The sequence below is a fragment of the Phodopus roborovskii genome, unplaced genomic scaffold, assembly GCF_943737965.1.
Source record: "Phodopus roborovskii unplaced genomic scaffold, PHOROB, whole genome shotgun sequence".
Lineage (NCBI taxonomy): Eukaryota > Metazoa > Chordata > Mammalia > Rodentia > Cricetidae > Phodopus > Phodopus roborovskii.
This window is the reverse complement of record NW_026126418.1, coordinates 25,626,559-25,652,853: the sequence shown is the minus strand read 5'-3', so window position 1 is coordinate 25,652,853 and position 26,295 is coordinate 25,626,559. Positions and strand designations below refer to the sequence as shown.

The 26,295-nt window shown below is 38.4% G+C and overlaps 1 protein-coding gene and 1 non-coding gene across 2 annotated transcripts in view; one reads left to right on the top strand and one right to left on the bottom strand.

Moving 5' to 3' along the window:
- Cerkl (ceramide kinase like) overlaps positions 1 to 26,295 on the bottom strand; it is a 98,527-nt gene that overhangs the window by 1,684 nt on the left and 70,548 nt on the right. The window contains 11 exon segments of the mRNA XM_051183838.1: positions 4,723 to 4,813; positions 7,000 to 7,054; positions 7,057 to 7,113; positions 7,202 to 7,227; positions 7,939 to 7,998; positions 8,074 to 8,162; positions 8,514 to 8,566; positions 8,893 to 8,966; positions 18,698 to 18,841; positions 23,474 to 23,550; positions 25,613 to 25,743. Of these exon segments, the coding sequence (XP_051039795.1) occupies positions 4,723 to 4,813; positions 7,000 to 7,054; positions 7,057 to 7,113; positions 7,202 to 7,227; positions 7,939 to 7,998; positions 8,074 to 8,162; positions 8,514 to 8,566; positions 8,893 to 8,966; positions 18,698 to 18,841; positions 23,474 to 23,550; positions 25,613 to 25,743 (857 nt within the window).
- On the top strand, positions 13,143 to 13,245 carry LOC127222902 (U6 spliceosomal RNA). The gene has a single exon (XR_007834584.1). It is a non-coding gene; the product is annotated as a U6 spliceosomal RNA (small nuclear RNA).

Genomic DNA, 26,295 nt, shown 5'->3' with positions numbered 1-26,295 from the left:
AAACAGTGTTTTATTCATTAACCAATAACAGAAACATATATACAGAAGGACATCCCTCATCAGCACCTTCTTCCAAATAGGGTGAGGTACAACAATGATGGGCTTAGAACTTGAATATCTATGGTGGGGGATAGACATAATTTAGCCTATAATAGCCAGTTCATAGTAACTCGTGGATATGCATAGACCATAAAAAGAGTAATTACACATAACCTCTGCAAGTATGAGGAAGTCACTGAAAGCTTTATACTGAATTCAGGAGATCTAATGCAGTCATGATTCAAATAGTCTACTAAGAGTCAGCCTGTAAGAGTTGATTGGAGCTGAGGCGAGAATTGATTCCAGTGTGTAACTCAGTTTATTGTATAGTTTAAGCTGTAATATCTCCTGAAATTTTGTGTGTGTGTGTGTGTGTGTGTGTGTGTGTGTGTGTGTGTGTGTGTATGTAAACTAAGGGTTGCAGGGAAAATACTTTCCCTCTAATTTCTTTTAAACAACTTACAGAACTTTCTGCTTCATCAAGGTTTATATGCAGAAGGGGAAGAGGCGAACATGTTTATTAAGGGATAATTCCCAAGCCACTGTTCTAAAATCTGTACTAATGATTAGTAATTGTATTCCCAATAAGACTATTTGGCTATGTTAATTACTTTGAAGAACTCAATTACAAAAATAATTCAACATAAATTGTGCCCTGCAGCCAAAAATTCATATACTGAATTCCTAATCTTGAATGTTTTTCAGAATACAACTGTTTTTGAAGATAAGGTTTGTAAAGACACAATTACATTAAACACAGATCTATGTGGCAGAGTCTAATCCAACATTACTTGCATCCCTGTGAGTGGTAGGTGTATTTGAATGCTTTCCTCTGTCTCACAGGTCCTCATCAAGGGTTTCCCTTCTGCTCATTGGTCTTGGCAGCCGCTTATGAAATAATCACTCAGCCTAACATTAAATGTAATTGTTTGGCCAATGGCTTAGACTTATTATTGGCTAGCTCTCTCTTATAAATTAACCCATATTTTGGGAATCAGTCTACCACGGGGCCCGGCAATCCCACTCTTAGGCATATACCCAAACGATCCACATCCATGCAACAAAGACATCTGTTCAACTATGTTCATATCAGCATTTGTAATAGCAAGAACCTGGAAGCAACTTAGATGCCCCTCAACTGAAGAATGGATAAAGAAGATGTGGCACATTTACATGATGGATACTACTCTGGAAAAAAACAATGGAATTTTGAAATTCACAGGCAAATAAATGGAACTTGAAAATACCATCCTGATGAAGAAACTCATTCACAAAAAGAGAAACATGGTATGTACTCACTCATATATGGATTTTAGACATAGAGCAAAGGATCACCAGCCTATAATTCACACCACAAGAGAAACTAGGACACAAGGAGGAACCTAAGATATTCATACATGGTCCCTCATAGAAGGAGAAAAGAACAAGATCTGCTGAGCATATTGGGAGTGGGAGAGCAGTGAGTGAAGAGGGGGTTAGGAGAAAGAGAAGAGGAGGAAAGGAAACACGTGGGACTAGGAAGATTGAGTCAGGGGAGAAATAAAAGAGAGAAGAGAAAGAGAGGCAATAAAAGAGGGAGCCATTGTAGGTTTGAAGAGAAAACTGACTATAGAAATGTCCAGAGACCTACAAGACTGACCCCAACTAACAATTTCAGCAACAGTGGAAAGGCTACCATAAATGCCCTTCCCTGATAATGAGATTGATGACTAACTTAGCCACCATCATAGAGCCCTCATCTAGTAGCTGATGGAAACAAGCAAACACCCACAACTAAACACTGAGCTGAACTGGAATCCAGATGCAGAGAGGGAGGACAAGACCAGGTTACAGAAACCCCCAGAGACAGCTGACCTGAACAAGGAGGAAAAAATGGGCCCCCAGACTGAGAGCTGGGAATCCAGCATTGGACCAACTCAGACCCCCTGAACATGGGTCTCAGTTAGAAGGCCTGGGTAGTCTAAGGGACCTCTGACAATGGAACCAAGATGTATCCCTGGTGCACAAAATGACTTTAGGAGCACATTCCCATGGAGGGATACTCCCTTAACCTAGAGGCAGGAGAGAGGGCCTAGGCCCTACTCCAAATGACCTGACAGATTTTGTTGACCCTTCTTGGAAGGCATCACCCTCCCTGTGGAGTGGGGCAAGGGATGTGACAGGAGGGTAGTCGGGGTGGGGGCATGAAAAGGTGGGAGAGAGGGAGGGAGGGAGAGGGAACTAGGATCCATATGTAAAATAAGAATAATTAATTAACCAATTTTTAAAAAATAATCTGTGTATCACCCCGTGGCTGTGGCTTACTGGTAATGTTGTGGCATCTTACCCCTTCTGGAGCTACATGACATCTCTCTGTCTTAGCTTTCTTTCTTGCTTTCTTTCTATTTCTATTTAGATTTCCCACCTAGCTATATTCTGCTTTGTCATTGGCCAAATCAGCTTTATTTATCAACCAATAAAAATAACACATATTCACAGAATACAGAAGGACATCCCAAATTCCCACATGGGAATTTGAATTAATTGAAAAATACCAGGGGTTCATGTGCCCCAATGGACAGCCAAATGAAAATACAGTTAGAGAACCATGCTCCAAAGAGACAGTAGCCTCATGAGAAAGTAAACCCTCTAATAGATACCTTCCTCAAGTCTTAGCACTGAAGTGTGAGAAAATGGTTTATCAAGACCAATTTAGTCCACATTGAAGAAGTGGGACTCTGCCCTTGGTGAAGAGGTAAGCAGAGGAGAGATCAGCTATTTTAGGAAAACTCCTCAAGGAGGAATTACCAAAGACAAGACAAAGGAACTAAAGATGCATAAGAGGCCATTACAAATGAAAAGAAGTAAGGTTTGAATTAAGAAGAGGGAGAAAATAAAAATGAGAATCAACAGAAGCAGTTGGGGTAATGTTGTGAGGAAATGGGGAGGGAGTTTCAGAGAAACTGCAGTATGTGGAGAGAGAGCAGAAGGGGGAAAGTCAAGGTCACCCATGGGTCTGCTGGACTGGGAGGCCTGAGGGGATGTTTACAACACAAGGCAAGCATAGTGGTACTGTAGATATGAAGACATGCTTAGACTCTTGCAAGAGTGAGTGCTCAGACAGCAAGCAATTGAAATAATGGGAGATGGGACCCTCAGATGGTAGAGTTCAATAAAAGTTTTAAAATCACCTGCTGAAGGTGGCCAGAGAGAGCAAGAAATGTGGGGAGAGAGAAGAGCCAGAAAGAGGGTGCAGTTGAAAGAAACCTGAGGGGTAGTTTCCCCTACCGTTTTCCTGAGAGGGGGGCGGGTCACTGTAAAGATTGGGGGTGATGGTCAATCTGCTCTACAGTTGTTCACAAATATTAACATTCCAGCCATGAAAATGTGGCTAAGAGAATGAAATGCTAAAATAATTTGGAATTTGTTTCCTTCAAACATACCAACACTACTGGTGACTCATATATGTAACTAGCTACTGTAACTAGCATATATGTAGTCTTTCTTACATACTAAAGTTTTTTTAAAAAATGTAATACATACTATTCATATTTCCACATTTGTTTATAATTTATAGAATAATTATGTGAATTACATATGATTATAAATATAATTCTTCATTGTAGTGTGAAATTGAACTGGGGGTGGGGGGCTGGAGAGACGATTCAGCTGTTAAGAGTGCTTGCTGCCCTTCCAGAGTCTCAAAGTTTGTTCCCACTACATATGTCAAACAGCTCACAACCACCTCTGACTCCTGCTCAAGAAAATCTAACTCCCTCCTGTGGCTTCCACAGGCAGATGCAGACACACAGTCTCTCTCTCCCTCTCTCTCTCCGTCTCTCTCTCTGTCTCTCTCTCCCTCCCTCCTTCCCTTCCTTCCTTCCTCTCCCTCTATCTCTATATCTCTGTCTCTCTTTCTCTCTCTGACCACCCTCTCCATCCCTCTCTCCCTCCCAATTGGCTAGAGTGTGTGATCAACAGTCAGCCTCTGATGGTTAACTGGATTTACTGCCCTCCTCCTCCCATTTGTCCTCTCCTAACTATATCCAAGTACCGTTTACCTTAAGAATGTGTCAAACCACAGGGTTTTACAGTCGCACCTGTGTACCTCAAGACTAACAGCTGTGGCATAGCATGAGCACAAGAATATAGCTCATCATAGGTACTATTTCTCTTTTTGTCTAACCATTTTTTGTCTAACCACTTAAGTAGAAATATCTCTACATATGTTTTAAATAACATCTATAAAATGAGTAATCACATATTTTCAAATCTATTGCTATACATGAATATGAGGCAGGTTGTAAACAAATGTCAGGAAAATCTAATCATCATACATTTAGAATCTGCTGTTGTAAAACCAAGAAGATGAAACTCTCAGATTTCACTACTTTTCACTCTAAAGAACAGCTTGTGCATGTGTAATTGTACCCCTAACTTCCTCCACTTTTCAATGTAATACTAGAATTTTGGTTCTTCTTTGTACAAGGAAAAAAAGCATAGCCCATATGTCAAAAGAAGCAAATGTATGTTAATGCTGGCACACACATTTCAAGTTTTGAATGAAAGGGTGAGGGGAAAAAGATTAATGTAGGCAGAAGAAAATACAGGCTTTTCATGAGGCAAGACTTGATGTCAATTTCTGAAGCATATTTTTCTCCATGATTAGTAGTCTTGGAAAGAAGTGACAAGAATTGACTGTGCCTGATTCTTTATGCTGGAGTACCTTTTCAGATGCTTTACAAATTCTTGTCAAGTGGTGTTCAGAACAACTACGAGAGCCATGCTTCCATTTATTCAACCTGAAATTAAACATCTGCATTTGAGAATCAAGAATTTTATCAACAGACTGTCTGAAACCACCTCACATCATTTTGGCTAACAAGTATAATGCTCACTAGAGAATACAGACCTATATCAAAAAAATCACCATGTTGAACTGGCCTAAAATTTTTAAACCACATTTTGCTGCACTCTTGTTGAAGTGAGGGAGCATTTCAAATTAGTTTTATTAATCCCTGGGGTTTCTTCTCAGCACAATGTGACTTCAGGGCTCTTCAAAAATCAAACCTTCACACACCTTAATCACATCAAGAATTAATTTAAATCCACCACAAGTATTTAAGGACTCTAAACATGAAACTATGTATGCTTTTTAAAAAGTGTATTGTGGCATAGTGTACATTGGTAAATTGTCTGGGGTAACCCACAGCTAGATGTTTTTCTAAAATCCAAACTGTGGTTAAAATGTTTATTTATGGGCATAAGGTCTATGTGACATAGAAGACAAAAATAAATCAAAATGCCCTGGGTAGAGGAGATGGAGTAGACAATAGCTATCACATATGTTCAACTAAACAACAGAACATTTTAATCTTATATAACACTTTGATCCAATAAGAAAGACTAGAAACCTAAAGGTGTTATCTAGTGCCAACATAGCCCCCCCCATACACACACAAATGCATTAGCTTTAGAAGGCATTTTGCAAAAACAGATGCAAATAATTTCATGCTTGATTTCAATGCAAACACAAAGTTGTCTCAAGAATAACAATGACATTGAAAGGAGCCCTTAAATCTACAGAGGCTCAGATAGGCCTGTGAGGAACCATAGAGGTCACCTCATTGTTTAGTCATTCTATGTAAGGATGAACCATTCCCAATGGAAGGTACACAGTGGCAACCAAGAGTATTACTAGCAGCAAAGCTCTTATCTGCTGGGTTAAGTAGGGTGCAATACTCCTACTATCCACCGTGCTGTCTCTTCCTTCTGAAATTAAACAGCATCAGAATGTTCATGGCATTGTCTTTACATTTCATTTTTCTTAGTTGTGTGATTTTATAAATACTATCCCTTCCCCTTTGTTCTACATTTTGTATTTGGAAAGGAACTACTTTAAGATTAAAAATGGACAGTTGCTTAAAAGAATGTGCAAAACAATTAGCACCTGCAATTCTGTGAGGATATACATTGCTTCTCTGCCAAGAGATTTCTACGTACCATAGTTTCTCTGATTGAAAGCATAAACCTAACCCAGATCCCCTTCCAGAGAAGCACATGCTTGTAACTGCTGAGCCGTCTCCAGTTCTCATATGCTTATATTAAAATTAGAGAGCAGAAACATCCACAAAAACATCAACATTTAAGTTATGTCTATGAGACCCAAGGAATACCTTAGTCAGAGGGTTAGTAAAATGCCAGTGATTTTATGGTAGATTTCTACAATCTATCATAATTTATAATCTATCATGTGAACAAATCCTTTAGGAAGATTTAATATTGTTCAAATATAAACTACATTTTTACCCATAATTCTCATTCTTTCAAAAAGTAATACTTTATCGATTCTTTGAGAAGTGCACATAATATATTTTGATAATATTAACCCCCACCTCTTAATGTCTTCCAGATCCACTTCCTACATTCTCACTTTTCCCAACTTCGTGTTATCTTTCATCCCCCAATAATACACTGAGTCTAATTTGTATTGCTCAACTCATGAATACAGGGCCATCCACTGAAGCTTGATCAACCTACCCATAGCCACATCCCTAAAGAACACTGACTCTCCCTCTCAGAAGCCATCAACAGTTAATAGTTCATCAGCAAGGGGTTGGGGTTCACGAACCACCCCCTGTACTATGCTAGAATGCTGACTGGATAGACCTTATGCAGATTTTGTTCAGGCAGCCACAGCTACTGTTGAGTTGACGGATGCATCTGTACAGTATGTCCATAAGACACTATTTCACTATCATCTCCCTCTGACCTCTGGCTCTTACAATCTTTCCATTCCTCTTCCATAATGGTCCTTGAGTTCTGGTGGGAGCCAGGATGATGATATGGATATCCCATTGGTAGCTGAACACTCCATTCACTGACATTTAGTCTCTGTACTTTTATCAAAGAATATGTGCTTAAGATGTTCCTAGCTTAGAAAATTATTTATAAAATGTAAGCATTACCAGTCCTCAAAATGCTTGCTTGGTGTCAGGTATGAAGCCCCTGGGTGCCAGTAAACACAGACAGGGATTGTCATGATACTGATGTTCAAGAACTGCCCTTTGATGGTTTGCTGTTGACCACCACGTTCTAAAGAAAATGGAAGTGGCTGATTACTTTCTCTTCCCAGTTATTACTACTGTGTAGGGCTCCTAGCACATTTTTTTTTCTGACTGACCAGATTCTGGAGATTGCTTTGCTTTTCTAGAAGTAATAGAAAAATAATTCATACATATGCAAGGTTATCATCTACTAGACATGAGGCAAATAGAGAATCCATAATTGCAAGAAAAAAAATATTCCTTAATAGAGTATCACTTAAAGTATAAATGTATTATAAGGGACAATGAAATTCTTCCTCAATGTTGCTTTAATATTTAAATTCCATGTACTCCAAAAATTTTCATAAGGACCAAAACTGTGTGTTTGAGGCATTTGTTTTTTATCCAAAGTCTAGATCATGGCAGATAGTCAAGTAAGAGTTAAATGGGTAGATAAGTGGATGACTGGCTATCTGACTATCAATCTGGAAGGATGGTTGCTTCTAAAGACAGAAGGTTAAACTCCATGTTTACTAGAAGATGTAGAAGTGTATGATTCTATACTCTTCATTAGTATTTGAGAAAATAGCCAAGAAGAACAAATCTAATTAACTGCTTATGTCAATGTAGCTTGTTCTTTAGAGAAAAATAAAGTGATGCACTGGTTAAGAACATGGACTGCTCTTGTAGAGAACCCACATTCAGTTCCTACAGTTATCTGTAACTCCAGTTTCAGGGGATCTGATGCCCTCATCATGCCTCTGTGGGCATGAGACATGTATATGGTACATAGATTCAGGCAAATCGCATGTACATATTTTATTAAAGATAAAAATGAATAAAGATATCAACATTACACAGAGCCTTTATTTACCTTTCTTGTTCATCCTGAGAGCACCCAGCTGGTAGAAATGATATTTTGCAATCCTCTGGCCTAAATAATAAAATTCATAATTAATAGTCGTTGATGTTGGGATACAGAATCTCTGGCTCAAAAAAAGACAATTACTGAAGTTTGGCCAATGCTTCGACTACAGACAGCAAAGTCTCTCTGCTGACTAGGGACATCCATTGGTATTTCTCTGTCAGGGACAAAGGCTTTCACCAAAGCCAGACATGGTGTATTCAGTACATCAGTGAGTGGCTGAAACAGCAGACATCAGAAAAGTGTTTATTTACTTGTGGAACATTGTCAGGAACCATATAATACAGCCACTAACCTTGCTTTCTCTTCACCTATCTTTACTACAACAACTGTAAATGCCACTGTTAACTTTTACAGGTGATGAACAAAGAAGCTCAAAGTAGTAAATCTTTATCTATTTCACATCAAATGAGATTAATCATGTGATGCAGAAGTAGATGTACCAAGAAAACACAGTTAATATCAGCTTTGCATTGCATTTATCTGAACTTGAATGTTCTCACATGGAATAATTTATGGCCTACAGGTGCACCCTGGTCATTTTCCTCTTGTGAGAATATGATCTCAATCTTGAAGTCTTGGTGCAATCAAACAATAGAGCAGATTGCAAACGGTATGCATGGACTTTTTCTATTGTGTTTTAAAATTGTGATTTTGAACATCATTTTGATAATGTTCCATTAAAATTATAGTGAAACTTCATTTATTGCTTTTTTCAAAGGAAGTAGTTGAAATGAAAGGCAATTTAGCTACAAGATGGCTTGTCTTTGAGCTTTAGTCAAACATTCCTATGCTTAGAGATGGCAAACTTACTATTCCCAGATAAGACTGACAGAAATACAATGGTTACTTATATGAATAAATACTTCCTTATTCCACCTGGACCCCTCTAAGAATTCTTACCCATTATAATGTGCATAGTTGCAGTCACAACGTGAAGAATTCCACAAAGAGAATGTGCCAATACATTTGTTGTATTGCCAAAACAAGGTGAAAATTACATATTGTCAGTAGAGTGTGGTTTCAAATGAATGCATGCTCACATTACACATAGCCCACCATCACGTAATGTTCAGATAAAAATTAGTAGAAGTTTATGACAGAAGAGTTGATAAAAAACACTAGCAATACAACTTTCCATCCACAGCACATATACATGTCAAATGTTTGCAGAACTGTCAACCTTCATTAAAAGTCAGAAAACTCCTCCCCTCACCCCTGGACACTTGCAGCAGGTGGACTACCTGATTCAACTCCTCACCCATTGCAGCACTTGGGAGAATAGGTCTCTGACTCGCATAAACACCACAGTAGAGTTGACCCTGTAGACATGGTTGTGGGTGAGCCAGCCCCAAGGGCCTGGTATGGACATAGCCAGTAACTCAAAGCAGTATGGCAGTAGGGATGAGGGAAAGATGCCCTCACATCTTGCCTATACTGTCTCCAGCTGGAAGACGAGCTGACCCCTTTACCAGATGCAACACAGGGGAAAGTGGGCCCTGAACCTTGTCTGGGCAGCACAGTGGAGCTGACCCTGTTGATGAGGGCACAGGTGAGCCAACCTCAAGGACTGAGCGAAGGAGACCTAACCCTACCCTTCATCTGTCATATGGTGGCATGGGTTGGGGAGAGATGCCTCCTCCTGGACCATCAATGCCTGAGGCAGGTAGGGGAGCTGGGCCTGAAGTTGTAGGAGCAGGAGGGCTTCCCCTACTCCCCACCAGCTGCAACACTTAGGAGAGCAGGCCCTGCATCTCGCCTGGTCAGCATAATAGAATCAACCCTGTTGGAGGAGATGGAGGTAAACCAACCCCAAAGTGATGAACATGCGAGAGCTGTCCCCATTACTCATCTGTCTTGTGGCAGCATAGGTGGATTAAAGATGCTCCCACCCCCCAATCCTTTCTATCAATGCCTGAGGCAGGTAAGAGCTGGCCCTGAGGTCATAAGAGCAACAGAGCTGTTCCTGCACCACTTGGAAAGCGCCCCCCCCCCACACCTTACCTGGGCAACACAGCAGAGCTGGCCCTAAAGATATAAGTGTGTGAGAACTGACCCTGAGGAAATGCAAGCAGGAGAAATGGCCCTGTCACTTGCTCATCACTGCAAGGGGTAAACCAGCAGAGCAATGTAGAAGAGTTCACCCTAGTGAAAATGGGAGAACTGGCAAGCTAACCAACCCTGTAACTACCTAGGCCTAGAACCAGGGTTATATGTTAGCCCATCCCAACATCCATCCCTGCCTGTTATCTTCTGGAACATGGGGTGGGGGTATTGGTCCTGTGTGACTCACTGTGTCACATTGCAACTTCCATGACAAAATGGAAGTTCTACACCATCCCCTGCTTTCTCCTCTTAAATTTTATTAATTTAAGAGGGAAGAGAAATAGGTAAGATTTGGAGACATGATGTAGAGATAAGATGTGAAAGACGCAAAGAATAAATGAAAAGAAAGTTAAAGCTAGAAAATACCACACATATTACAAAATTGTATTGGATGTATCAGCGCAGTTGTACAATGTTTCCTAACATATGTACCCTCTGGTACCCTCTCTGGTACCAGAAATCTGAGAAAAGTTTATTGACTAATAGCTATTTTGATCATGATACTTATATTATTCCCTCAAAACCACAACTATTTAGAAGATTACTCCATTAAACTTTAGTGAATAAGACTTTAGCTTCTATACAACAATTGGCACTAATAGTAGAAGAATATCTGTACTGGGTAAAGACAAATGCATAGATATATAATAAGAAAAATTCAGTCAATAATGAAAAATATATTATCACTTTAAACTCTGAAAGGCATGTTCAAAATACATTCTGTAAATTTTAGAGGTAAACTCTCACTTCAAATGGATTTCCTTCCTATATCTGAGAGAAAAACTGTCCTATGTGAAGAAAATATTTAACTTGGTTATTGCCACCTAAAATTGTGTATACAAATATATATTCCCACTTACACAATCATTGGGATAATTCAAAATACTCTAGGATTCCTCCATCTTCTCACTGAAAGGTAAATATCCCTAGTGAAGGCCTTGTGATGTTTATATGTGACCAAAATCATACAGGCCTGATTTCAAAGGGAAGAGAATGACTTGGGCAGCAGGTAGGAGTCAGCTTTTGGTAGGAGCTGTGAAAGAATGTGTTTGTTGTATACCAGTCACCAAGGCAAAGGCTCGTTCCCTGTGTTTGGTTAGACAGGAGCATTTCTGTGACTATGAGCAAATTCTTCAGTTGTATTGCCTGCAACTTTCCTTTGGTGTTCAGCTGCAGAAGCTCAAACACTCAGACACTACTACTGTCAACTAAGATGCCATTGAAATAAGTAAGCATTAAACAATAAGCACACTTTAATTACTAATGATAAATTAATTAATAATGATAATTACTAATGATAATTAAACCAAAACTCTAGCTATAACAATGCAACACCACCAAAGCTCACCACCAATTAGCTTTACTAACTGCTGAAGTCATTCTGACTGAATCACCAGAAACACGCTATGTTCTGACTCTAATTACTTTAAATATGGCAACCTGATTGTTTACTAAACAGTACTTATTGGGAAGGAACAGCACACAGATATCAACCTCACCCATTCTCTTCAACCATCCTAAGACTTTTGGTTAGAGCAGTTAGTCAAGAGACTAGATAAAGAAATTGGAAAAGTGTTAAATTGTCACTGGTGAAATTTCAGGATCATTTTGAAAACCCCAAAGATTTCAATAAAATTGCAGGATACAGAATTAATATATACATGTAGTGTTCTTATTTACTTACAGCAAGCTGTCATAAACAAATCATGACAACAAAGCCATTTACAAATAATACCAAAGATACTTAGAAAATTTCCCTGAAAAAAATAATGGTTTTATAAGCTTAAAACTATAAACATCAATGGGAGACTGAAAATGTCAAAAATAAATGCATAGCTATCTTGCGTTCACAAACCAGGAGAATTATCCCTGCTAACATATCCACACTATCCTAAAAAGACCCTACCAATGGATCCAAAGCAATCTCTATGAAAATTTACATAGTTTCTAATAGAAACAAAAAATACTCTTTAAAAGAAAGGAAGAAAGAGAGAAAGGAAGAAAGAAAGAAAGAAAGAAAGAAAGAAAGAAAGAAAGAAAGAAAGAAAAAAGAAAGGAAGGAAGGAAGGAAGGAAGGACAAGACTCCAAGTCAGAGAAGAATGACCTGATGGAGGCAGAAAGTACCCTAACTTCAAAATCCACTAAAAAACATTGAAACAACATGCTGCTAATATTAAAAACTGGTATATACATCAACAGAATAGAATACCAAGACCTCAAATGGAAAACTCCAGCACTTAATGGTGAACTGATATTCCACAAATATACAAAAACAAAACAACAAAATGAAGTTATAGTCACTAAAACTGGAGACTGGATGTCCACACGCAAGAGAATTAAATTAGACTTTCACATAACTTGTACACAAACCCAACTGACGATGGATTAGACACTGTCAGACCTCCAGTGGCAGAGGGGAAGAGCTCCATGATGTGTTCAAATCCCAAAAGCATAGGTGCCAAAGCAAACATGTACACATAGGATTATGCCTCACTAAAAAACGTCTGCACGTTTCAAGAAGATCTCAAAGGAACTGGAGATGACCAACAGAATATGAAAACACATGGGGAAGCCATTGGTGGATGTTTGTTTTATGTCATCGTAGATTTACTTATCCACATAAAATATACCACAAAGATTCCTGCCTGTTGTACAAACTATTTGCTGTTGAGGGGGTGGTCTATGTTTTCAAAAATTTCTCCAAAGCTCTGAGTTTTCTCGGGAATTCTTTTGCTTCTTCTGAAGTGTCCTAATCTCACTATATGTTTACTAAGTGACAAAAACTCTTCAGCTTCATTATGAATGTATAGAACCATTACTATATATAAAGCCTGTCTTTAACCAAAATGTGATTATACAGTACACTGACTACATGCAATGAACTCAAAGGTCTCTTTTAACTTGACAGATCATTTGATTTAAAAGAAAATGAGTAAATATTATGACTAGTAATTTCACTAAAAAAAGACATACAAACAGCCATTGAGCACATCAATAAATACTGACCATCACTAGTCATAGAAATCAAAATTTAAACCCCAATAATGTGTCTTTTGGTAACATATACTAAAGTTGGAATGATATAGAGTTGAATAGCTTGACCCTTGAACAATGATGCCATGCGAATTACTGATATATCCCATAATCTCCCCCCCCCTTTGGTTTAGTTTTTTTTTTAACTTTTTAATTTAAATTTGAAACAAGCTTGTTTTACATGTCAATCCCAGTTTCCACACCCTCCTGTCCTTCCCTGGGTCCCAACAAACCCCCATCCCATCCCCTTTTTGCTCCTTAGGGAGCAGATTCCATGGGGAGTCTTCAAAGTCTGCCCCTGACCTTGCCTAACCTTGTCCTAGTCACTAGTAAGCCAGAGATCTTCCATGTGGCAAGGAACCAATCAAAAATTAACTGGTGGGCTCTGGAAGTGCTTTATAGTAACAGTGAAATGCAGCATAGCCTCCAGGAATAGCAACATTCCTGCAGCTGCAGTTGACCAATCAACGCAGGACAGACCACCCAAGCCTAGAAGTGCACCAATACTGAGACTGGCTATGCAACTAGTAGACCCCTGGTCACTGCGTCTGCTCTACCCCAATATATTCCCTGCCCCATGGTCCCTCTGGTCTTTCTTGCTTCATCTGTTGTGTCAGACAGATGGAGGACCGAGTTAACACAGTTAACTTGTTGATTAAAGACTTTGTTTTTGCAACTGATTGGGTGTTTTGTTGATTTGGGGGTTCAGAATTTGGGCACAACATGCCCAATATATGAATGCATAAAGAAAGATGTGGTATGTATTTATAATAGAATGCAACCTTATAAAAGAAGATAACCTGGTGCTTTTTTGACAGTGTGAACAAGTTTGTGGGTATTACGTCAAGTAAAATAAGACAAGATATGGAGAAACAAACACTGCAAAAATTGCATTTATATGTGGTGTCTAGAAAAAAAAGAAAAAAAATTTAAAAAACTGAACTCATAGAATAAGGGAGTAGGTAACAGTGGTGGAGAAATGGGAAGTATCAAGGCAAATCCATGTTAAAGAGAATATAGAGAATTCAATTTGTAAAATATGGTAACTACAATTAATGTGTAACATACTTGAAAACTGCTAAGAGTAGAATTCATTTTCTCATACATAAGAAAATTATAAATATGTTGGAGAGTGAATATGGTAATTAGTTCAATTTAGTTATTTTATAATGTCTATATATTCCAAAACATGGTGTACATGTAACCATGGGCAGCTTTTAGTCAATTTAGAAATAAGTGAGGAAAAGCCACAAGTCAACTATGATAGAAATAAATTTACTTAAAAAAAAAACATTTCTCAGGGACAAATTTAGATATAATTAATCACTCTGCAGTTTTTAAGATGCCCAGGTGAATTTTAAAGAGGTGTAGTCTATGAATAAACAGTAGCAACATCACCTGGTTCCTAGGGTTCACCTCCAACTTGTGATATGAATTGAATATGTATGTGTCAGCACACACAGCAGACCCAGATTAAGTGTCTTAACAAATGCTCAGCGTGAGTTTTATACTCTTGGTCTGTAAACATGTAGTCTAGAAACCTTCATTCTGGGGACCTTTGACTAGAACTCTCCATGAACTTTTGGAGCTTACTCTCTGGGTGTTGTTCACATGATTCATGAACAATCTGGAATGTTCCAAAGAAAAACAAATCATTTCTTACTGCATCCGATTTACATTAAAGGCTTTGGAGAGGACACATACTTGGTGGTGGGGAGGGGTCTTTAGTATTATCAACTGCAGCATTCCCTCCATCATTTCCTCCATTCCTGGTGTTGAGGAAGACTGTACAAGCATTCTTCCAGAAAGGCTTTAAGATACATAGTGTAATTCTGCTACGCACAATAGTTAAGGACACACATTATGACTCAAGAAAGTGAAGATTCCCCCATGAACTTGAAGTGCGATGAATACTCAAGCAATATCTGGATGAAATGCTAGAAGTCACTTTGCTTCATGACCTGTCAAGTTGTGCCACTGTCCTCCAACACAATTTAGTTGTCACAGGAAGCATGGCCAAACGTCAGAAATTATTCTTCATCTACTCATTAATGCATTACCTTAATCTTTGATTGTGAGTTTCTTTAGCACTCTGATAAAAACAGAGAAGTTCATGAAAAAGTGCATTTGACAACATAAAGTTACTGAGAGTACTTTTTCCCCTCCAGGAAATTGTACACAATTCGAAAAGATGTCCACAATAAAGAACACTACACTGCTCACATAAATAGCAGAAGTTAAACATTTTAATTAACAGGAGGATTTATTTTTCTGAACACTACCAGTAACTTTGCCCACCAGCCCCTCCCCCACACCTTCTGAAATGTGCTAAAAACAAAGAGCTGGGTGAGGTGTTGGGGGGGGGTGGGGCAGCAGTTCAGGAAAGAGAAAGTGAAACCCTGCCTGATAAATACTAGGCAGCACCCACAGAACCAATAAATAAATGAATAAATAAATGAAAAAATAAATGAAAAAATTGTCCTTGGAAGTGCAAGCACTTCTGCAGAACAATTAACTTAATTAACCAGACAGCATGAATATTCATAAGGCTGTTAATGTCTCCTACATCCAAGCAGATAAATGTGATGTAATGACTTCCTAGTCAAGCATATCTAAAATTCTCATGAAAGCAGCACCTACACATCGGCTCTTTGCCTTAAATATCATAGAAATTAACAGTCCCTCGGCAATATTTTATTCTCCCCAAATTAATTGGAAAGCATGAAATTTACTTATGCAAACTCTACAGGAATATATGATTCAGAGCCATCAGTGTGTGGATTAAGTCTTGTTTTAAAACAACTGGATTGCTTTTTTATTTTTATATCCTCTCAGACTTTTCTCACTATCCCACTATTCCCTTCTAATCACTCTATCTGTGTAGTTCCTTAGCACCAGTTCCCATAGCAACAAACACAATTCCTAATGGCCAGCAGTTCAAATACAGGCTGATACATTTGCGTCTGAGGATAATTCAGCAGCTTAGTCTGTTGGCTCGGTGGAGTAATTTACTAAACACTCCCCCTCTGGGTGTCTCTCTCCAGGAGGCAAATGGCTTCAAAGGCAGACTCTGTCTCCTCTTGGGCAGCTTGAAAACTTCCTGCCTAGCTCTTGTTCCCATTCTTCATCAAAAGACCTGACTAGGCATAGCATCCCAGTATTAAACAACCCACACATGACTTTCCCTTCCTATTAGACAGAATTAGCAAGCTGCAACTCCTTTCCAACTACCAGAGTTTGGCAGCCTGCTGTACCTTCACAACAACAACAACAACAACAAAAGATGGCAACGCCATTCCTGGAAATAGCCACTGAATAACAGGATATTTTCAAATTATAAATATGCTTTGAAATTAAGAGGAAAAATCATCAATGCCTCAACATTATGCATTTGTAAAAATTGGTTACATATTATAGGCATAAGCATAATGACCAATTTTTATAACAAGCTCCCTTCGTGTCAAATGCACACTTCTTAGAAAATGCCCTTTCCATTTCTGAGCTATGGTGGTTAGTGAATGACCTCAGAGATCCAAGTGCTAATGAGAAGAATAGCAGCCTGGGCACATAAACTGCCAGGAAGCTTCTACCAGCTACAGGCAGAGCTACTGAAATGACACTGAAGGGTCAAAAATAAAATGGTACGAAACAATGGTCCAAATTGCATCTTTCTCCCCCCCACCTCTTTCAGTCAAGGCTGTTTTATTATCTTCTTTGAGGCCATTATTGGTTTTTGTAAGTGCCTTAAATTGTCAGGATATAGTCTAATCTCTCTCCCCATTTAAATTATTGGCTTTGAAAAGACTTTATATTTTACATTTGGATCTGTTCTGGTTTTTTGGTTTTTTTTTAATGATTTTCCTACAGATATATACTGAAAATGTATATATTTGCAAAATCAAAAATGTGCTTTACAATAATAAAACCCTAAAGCTAATCCCTCTCACACGTTAAACACATACATAGAACTGCCTCTGTAATAGCAATTCTAAATGTGTGGCATGGATATGGTTATTAAATAGAACATTAAAAATGTTTAAAGACACACTTTTTATTTTCATAAGAAAAATATATTTTCCTGTTTTTTCTTAACAAATTATATAAAGTTATTTTTATTGGTTAGTTTTATATCAACTTGACATAATTCAGAGCCATTCGGAGAGAGGGAATATCAATTGAGAAAGTGCCCAACCAGACTGGGCTGTAGGAATTTTTTTTGATTGATATGAGAGGGTCCAGGTCACTGTGTGTAGTGTCACCACTGGACAGGTGGTCTAGATGCTGTAACAAAGCAGCCTGAACAAGCCATGAAGAACAAGCTGGTGTGCAGCATTCTTCCATGGTCTCTGTTTCATTTTTTGCCTCCAGGTTCCTGCCTCAAGATCCTGCCCTGACTTCCCTTCATACTAGACTACAAGCTGTAAGCCGAAATAGACTTCCTCCCCAGGTTGCTTTTGATCATGGTGTTTTAGCACAATGACAGAAACTCTAACGTTTTAAAATGAAAAAAAAAAAATAACCAATTCCTCTATTATTGCTCAATAGAATGTGTGGATTAAATACAAAATAACGTATTCTTTTCTGAACCATACATAGTCTTGCTGTTTCCCTTGCTTGGACCCCTGCTTTCTGCACACATAATTCTGTGCCCTGCATCAAAATGAATGCTCTTGGACTAGGGCTTATTGGATGGTTTCCCTGATCTGAAACATCCCATAACCTTCTACTGCTTCTCAGCTCAATCTCAGACCCATTTCTGTGGCATGTATGCAGAGTGTCCATCAACTGGCCTACCTTTATGCTATCATCTCCCATCTAAGGCCCCCTTTCTATTCCTCAAATTCCTAGGATTTGCCTTTGCTTTTATTATGGTAGAGCCTATATTTTAGGTGTTCTGTATATATATTCACACAATTTAAATGTTACTGCATACTCCCTGTGCTTAGGCACTAGGGATATGTTTGGGGAAAGATGAGGAACCTGAAGACCTTGAAGGAGATGAGGCTCCAAAAGATTAAATGTCTTGCCCCAAGTTTAACATTTCCCTGTGGAAATGGTGGACGATGAGTGAGGCTTTTTCAGAACCAAAGTCTGTGCATTGGAGTCTTATTAGGATATAGGAAATGGAATTACAGAAGAGAATGTTGTATAGGTTTGTTTTCATCAACATGACACAAGCTAGTATTGCCTTGAAATAAGGGATCTTGATTGAGAAAATGCCTCCACATCAGATTGGCCTGTAGGCAAGTCTTTCGGATATGAGGTATTTTCTTTATTAATGAATGAATTGGAGTGTGCAGCCCACTGTGGTTGGTGCTAACACTGGAAAGATGGTACCCAGTTGTAAATGTAGCTGAGAAAGTCACGTGGAACAAGCTAAAAAAAAAACAGCACCCTTCCATGCCTCTGGTTCAGTTCTTGCCTTGGCTTCCCTAAGCCTTGGACTGTAAACTATAAGATAAACAAGCCCTTTTCTCCCCAGCTTGGTTTTGGTTATGGTGTTTTGTCATAGTGATAAAAAGCAAACTATGACAAGAAGCAGTTTAATGAATCTGAAGCTACTCCTTGCCTGCTGGTGTTAGCCCAAGGGGAAGCTGTGCCCTGACAGGAGTCAGGAGGAAGTCCATCTCTACCCCAGCAGTGTTCTGAGCTCTGAGCAGCAGAGCATGGACTGCTTCACTGGCAGATCCATCTCCACCAACACAGACAACACTGGAAACACAGAATAAAGCAGAATTAGTTCACATTCATGAAGTCTAGAGTTTAAAACATTTTCCTAACCTTACTCACATAGTGTATGTGACTGTGCAGTAGATGTGATCAGTCAAAATAACTTCAAGCCTTTAGTAAGGGACAATGGCTCAGAAGACACAGCACTACACAGGAGCAAATACTTCATAAAACCAGACCCTACATACTTCTCTAGAGACGAGACAAAAATCAGTTGAATTACAAGGTACTAAGCAGTGAACATTCAAATTCACATCTAACCAGAATTTGCTTGCTAACATCCAAAAGCTTGTCACTCCAAGTTTTTGAACTTTTATCTGTTTGGTTTCACAACTTTCCATGAGCTTTCCCAGTGCTTTATGAACTTTGTTAAAATCCTTATCCATGACTATGTGCATGTTGTGTGTGATCTAAAGGGGCCTTATAAACTCTTCACCCTCACACAAAAATATAATTTAGATGGAAAGACCTTTGACTCTTGCATACATAGGATGGCAACACGTAACTACAAATAACAGCATCATAGGTTTGCTAAGTCATTGCTGGAGTTAGAGATAGCCTTTCTATGAGTATTCTGCCAGATAAGTAAATAAATCAGTTGTGAAATTTTGTCATAATAAAGAAGTTAGGAAAATCTTTTGAAACAAATCTAAATGATAACTATAACAATAGAGTAACAGTAAATAAGTACTGCTAGTGAAGAGAAGTTAATGAATATGACAGCATACATATTGGGCACTGTTCTCAGCACCCTTTGGGAATTATTTAAGCAATAGCTGCAGACAACAGATATTGAGAGCTTCAATTTACAGATCAGGAAGCTAAAGCTGTTAAAGCTTTAGTAGTTTTCTGTGGCCACCTACTAGTAAGTATCTATACTACCATTCAATATGAAATCCAAAGAATGTGAAGGGAAACATTGAGGTATATGAATATACCAAAGGAACTTGAAAATGAATGAATTAGAAAGGAATATACCACTTTGTGTCAACAACTACTAGACTGTTAATCTTTACTGTCAACCTGACTGTACTTACGATTGCCATGGATGCATACTTCTGGTTAAGTCTAAGAGTATATTTCTAGAAAGGTTTAACTGCAGAGGGAAGACTTGTACTATAGACAGCACCATCCTATAGACTCCTCCCAGACTGAATACAATAGGACGAAGTGGGCTGAGCATCAGTATCCATTCCTTTCAGCTTGTAACTATGGAAACAATATGACCCACAGATCACACACAACTGCCATGTCTTCCCACCGTGAAGATCGTACCATCTTCAAACTGTGAGCCAAATCAAACCCTTCCCTCCTGAAGCTAAATTTTTAAAAAGTCCAGGTATTTTGTCACAGTAGAGAGGAAAAATAGCTAATCAAACTGATAAGATTACATAGAGGTATATGACATAAACCCAATGAATGTGTTTAATATAAAAACATCATGGAATGAGATATTAGAGGGAAAGAAGAAATTCATCCTTTCGCAGTAAGTTGCTACATGCTGAAGAGTTACTTGAATGACCCCTTTGCATCTGACCAGTCTTGCTGTTCTCAGAGTGAGTTAACTTTGCCATTGGCCTCAGTAGAATCATTCTTTCTAGAAAAGTAGAATCAGGGCGCACATTTATTTCCTTTTCTAAATGATTAATAACAAAGGTTTTTAAGGGACAGATTGTATATCTTCTATCACAACCCACATTATCTTTAAAATGTTGAATGTCAGATTGTTTTCTGACTCGGAGTTTGGCTTAAAAAAAAAAAAAACTATACATATTACAAATACCACAGTCAATCTGAGAAAATGTCAAAGTTAGCCAACCAACATCTACATTATAGTTTATATATCTAATGGTATTATGAACAAGAGGATAATGCTGTACAATCAAGAAAATACAAAACACACACAAAGGAATAAGCAAGGATTACTGTAGTACTAACAATATCATAAATACTACAGGTTGGTTTAACAGTGTTCCTCTTATAGTGGAGGCAACTGCCACAGCTTCATCGGCACAGCTGTCACCGCTCTCTTCTTCACCCTTACTTAACTTTTTTTCAGACCACAGAAGTAGGGGTGATATGTAGCCTAACATTCCCCAAGTTTTAGCCATGGATCCCACAGTGTTTGCTAGAACACACTGGAGTGGGACACCAGCTGTCATGGAGTGTTGATCTGCTGTTTCTCTTGGCTTTCGAAATATGTCACAATGTGTCTTCACGGAAGCATATGGAACTCGTTTTTAAAAACTCTAAAATCTTAGGAAATGGTATTTCTTAAACATCATCTACCAAACTGTTTCTCTGTGCTGACTAAGCTATACTGAAGCTTTTATTATTTTTTTTATTTTATTTATTTATTTTTTGGTTGTGGGTTTTTTTTTTTTTTTTTGGATTGCAGCTTCTAACCCTCCTGTCTAGAAGCCATAATAATTTACTAACCATTTCCAATCAACAGCTCCAGTGCTGTGAAACAGAGATCCCACCACTCATCAAAATGAAATGGCATATTGGATCACATCCCATACTTAAATCTTTTATATAAACTTTAAAAAAAAATTCCCACAATCATTCTTTCTTTTTTATTATTCTTCTCTCATATATTACATCCTGACCTCAGTTTCCTATTCCTCCTCTCCTCTTAGTCCTTCCTCTGTTTCCTCCTCTCCCCTAGAGCCACTCCTCTTCCTTTCCCTTCAGAAAAAGGCAGGCCTCCCAAGGATTTCAACCAAATGGAGCATAACAAGTTACAATAAAGAATATGCACATCCCCTCATATTAAGGCTAGATGAGGAACCCCAATAGGAGGAATAGGGTCCCAAAAGCCTGCAAAAGAGTCAGAGACAGCCCCTGCTCCCGATGTTAGTAGTCCCACAAGAACATCAAATTACACAACCATAACAAAAATGCAGAGGACCTAGTTCAGTCTCTGCAAACCCCCACAAGCCCTGTTTAGTTAATCCTATGGGCTGTTTTCTTATGGTGTCTTAGTCCCTCTGGTGCCTACAATCCTTCCTCTCTCCTGCAGGCTTCCCAGAGCTCTACCTAATGTATGTCTGTGAGTCTCAAGATGTGTTGGGAGAGAAAGTGGCACCGAACTTGTGGGAGTGGTCAATCAATGACTGGACCAACTTGAGACCCATACCATGAGAGGGAGGCCTTGCCTGACACTGCCTGGAAGGCTAGGAACAGAGTCTGGATAGACCAGAGACCTAGGATAGAACCAAACATGACCAGCAAAAACAAAAAGAAGCCAATGAAATGAGTCCTAATGATAATCTACTATCCTCGTAGACTGGAGCCTAGCATAATCATTATCAGAGAGGTTTCACCCTGCACTGATGGGAGCAGATTCAGAGACCCATGGTCATTCTTCATACAGGTTCAATGAGGGACATTTCCTGTCTGAACATTTTTTGTTAAAGACTTGATCTCTTGAAGCATTTACTGAAATCATGTTTCTACAATAGTTCATATATATTTAAGTAATGGGAATTAGAATTACCTTTTAATTAAGATGATTACTCCAACCACACCAGCTTCTATTAGGAAAGCTGAACCCATCAAAATAAATGACCTACTTAAAGTATTTGGAACATAAATGACTTCTAATAGAAATTTAAAATTATTATACACCCAAAGTAAATCAGTATGCCATGGGATTAAAATAAATTAATGGACATACTTAGTTCACATAACAGGACAATTGGTTTAAGAATGTGTAGTAACTAAAGGCTCTATGTATCTTTTAACACCACAGTGCAAAATAATTTCTACATGGGAAATAAATTAAAAATCAGTATGTTTGGGTAAAGGGAAAACTCTGCATTTGAACAATCCTTTTCCTACTGTAAAGGCCTTCTAAATCTCCATAATGGTATAGTTACCAAGAGAAGACAATGACAGATATCACATCCAGCAGAACATCTCATGCCACTAGTGAGTAAGTTCAGGTTTCATATCCACATCTGTCATCACAACTTTTATATAACCAAGATCCAAAGCAAAGGCTTAAAATGAGGCCATGGTCTTACACTTGTATCTTGGGACTTTGGACCACACTAAGTCGCACATTGGCATGAATTTCCCAGTCATATTTTTTTTAATGTATACTTTCCAAAAATTGCTTCAAATGTAGCCTATTTATCCTTCCGTCCACTTCCAGGTAAGAAATTACAAAGGAATTACCTACCTTGATAATCAATGCTTATAGAGTGTAGCCATCTAGATTTATTCCCCCTTTACAGCCCCTTTTGTTTAATCATGTTTTACCTTCTAAATCTTATGCCTCACTAGGCACTACTTATTTTAAACTACAATTCAGTGCTCCCTTTGATAGTAACACTACCCTTCATGTGTCATAATATTTCTTTGGAAGTGTTAAAACTTTCTCTTGATTTTGGGGAAAATGAAGATTAACTGCCTTTCCTGACCTCAGTGGTTCACTGGTCTTTTCTTGTTTCCTCCCCATCAGCATGTTGCAATCATATACATACCATCTTTTAAAGTTATCAGGTAGCAAGTCTTGCATAAACATCTTTCCCCTTCCCCAAAGTAATGTTTTCATCATATACATTAATCCCTTACATCTGCAAATCATTTCTGTATCTCATTTGCCTTGCTGCTAATGTTCAAATGCCAGTGAGCAATTTTAGCACAGCCCAGCAATGCATTGCAAAACAAGTTTCCAATGTCTATTATGAATGTCTAAGACATCTGCTTCTGTATGCTCAAGCTGACTACGCCTACCTACCGGGACCTCAACCACCTGGTGTCTGGCACATGAGTGGTATCACTTTGCTGCATTTCCCTGGCCAACTTGACACCAAACTGGTGCAAGCTGGCAGTGAACATTGTGCTCTTCCCATTGTGCCTACATTTCTTCATGCCAAGCTCCACACCCATCACAGCCTTGGGCAGTCAGTAGTACAGTGACCCTGACAGTGCTCACACAAGTCATGAAGCATATGTATAATGCTAAGAATATGACCATCTGAGAACCATGCCAGGGCCACTATCTGACCATGGTCATTTACTTCCAGGACCCCATATCCATGAAGGAGGTGGACAAGCAGATACTGACCATCCAAAACAAGAACAGCAATTACTTTATCAAGTGGATTTCCCACAACATCAAAAACATCAAAGTGACTGTATGTGACATCCTGCCTTGGATCTGAAGATATCCTCTACGTTCAGGCAACAATACCATGCATCCAAATGTGCTATTCAAGAACATCTTATAACAGTTCTTGACCATGTTCAACCTCAAGGCATTCATGCACTGGTTTGCAGGCAAGAGCATGGCCTGGGGTTCAAGCATCAGAAATACTAGGATGCCATGGTCAAAGATGGGAAGAGGCCTGTGAAGATGATGAAGAAGAAGAGATCAACGAATAGATGCTATGGTGCACACCTGTTCTTTACTTAGCCCTGGTATAGGAATGATGTCCTGTCTAAGCACACAGGTCCCTTTCAAACCAAACATATCATGTTGCTTCCCAGGGTATCTGGTGCAGTGTTTTCCTTTGGCTGAGAATTGATAGTCCCACAAGACCAAGAAGAGTCTGTACTAAAACTTGAAAATAAAGTAGAGGATCATACAGGGCTCAAGAAAGTAACCATGTTCCAGTTTTAAGTGTCCAGCCATGAGAGTTAGCATGGAAGTTAGAATAAGGACTTCGTTTTCATGCCTGGTGATAAAACTAAAATCATACAGTCTTGCCTTAAAAGGCAATATAGAACTTTGTGTCAATCCATTCATAATAAGATGCTAAACCTCTAAAACAATACTATATCTACTTAGTCAATAAGTTATGAGATAATTAAAGCCGACATCTTTCATTCATTCAGAAAATAGATTTGCTGTAACAAAATGTCCACCGCAATCAATCACAGCAAAATACTGTTGGATAACTATTAAGCTACCAGTAAATTTGCAAAAGACAACAGCATTGCTATGTTGCATGATGAATATAATAGCTTTTATCAATGTCCATCTTTATATTGACATGGTAAAAGCCAAACACTAGGTATTTTAAGTACAAATATATGCATGTTAAGTATAGGGTAGTACACTGTGGTTCTTGGATACTTATAATTTAATTTCTTTTTGTGATTCCCTATGGCAGATTCTTAGATTTGGGTAGCCATGATATATTAGAATTAACTATTAGTATATGGATATGAACAAACAGAGCCCGATTCATTATAAAACTTTAAAATTATTAGCAATCTATGCTTTTTAAGCTTGGTTCAGCAAACTATTATGTTCAAAACATAAGGTCAGGTCATAAAACAGCATTTATTCTTGAATATTTGACTCGTAGGAAAGAGGATCAAACATTCATTTTTTCATAGTTTTAAGTAAAAGAAGACTGTATATTTGGTGCAACTATGTAAGTCATTTAGGGATATCCAGCAAATAGTATTTAGTGAGTTTATCTTGGTGCATGTCTTTTTAGTTTTCCCTAAATAAGACACATTTCCTTTTGATCAGAAGGTTGAGAACGGGAGTATTTTGAAAATACAGCATATTTTCTGGCGTTGAACAGTCAATGTTAAATCACTTTGGCAACCTTACATGAATAAATTAGTTGAAAGGTTAGTGTAAGATTTACATACCAGAAGAACATGTATCTGGAGATGCTAGACTCAAAAAAAAAAAAAAAAAAAAAAAAAGGAGCTGGATGTGAAAATACAAAGTAATGCCAACCCAATGATGAGAAACCCAAACCCCGGAGGAGGCTGACATACAGGACCACAGCCCAGGTCCTCAGAGGAAACGAGTCTGTCACAGCACATCTCTGTTGCCACAGTCACTAATAGCCCATACAGCACTGAAAATGCCAGTAGAGACAGGATGAGTGGGCACACTGCAGATGGCACTGAGTATCACAAGCACATTTAGCATTTTCTGGGGCATCCCTGCCAGAAGAGGCAGCCCAGCTGTATCCACCCATCAAAGATTTCTGCTGACTGACATGACACTGCAGATGGATTTTTTTTTTTTGTGTGTGTAAGAATGTGCATCATTATATGCAAGATTACATTAATCTTTCATGCCTGTCCGTCCCTCGTGCCAGCATGGTTCAAACTTTTCCTATGATGTTTTTGGATATTGTTAAAAATTATTAGCCTTGGTGTCTGAGAGAATCATTCTGTATCTAGTGCTGTTACATTGTAATTCACCCCAACCTTATTCACCAGAACAAAATCCCTGTTAAATTCCCATCAGAGGAAGGATATAAGAAAATTCAAAATATCAATATTAATAAAGTTGCAAGGGTATATTATCACAAAAGATGTGTGCTGATAATTCAGGTATAGCCATGTACATATAGTCATGCACAATCTTAAAACACAATGTTAGAAGTGTTACTGTACACATATAGTCAAGATCTTTAAGGTTGTTATTAAGAATCACATAGGCTGTAAAT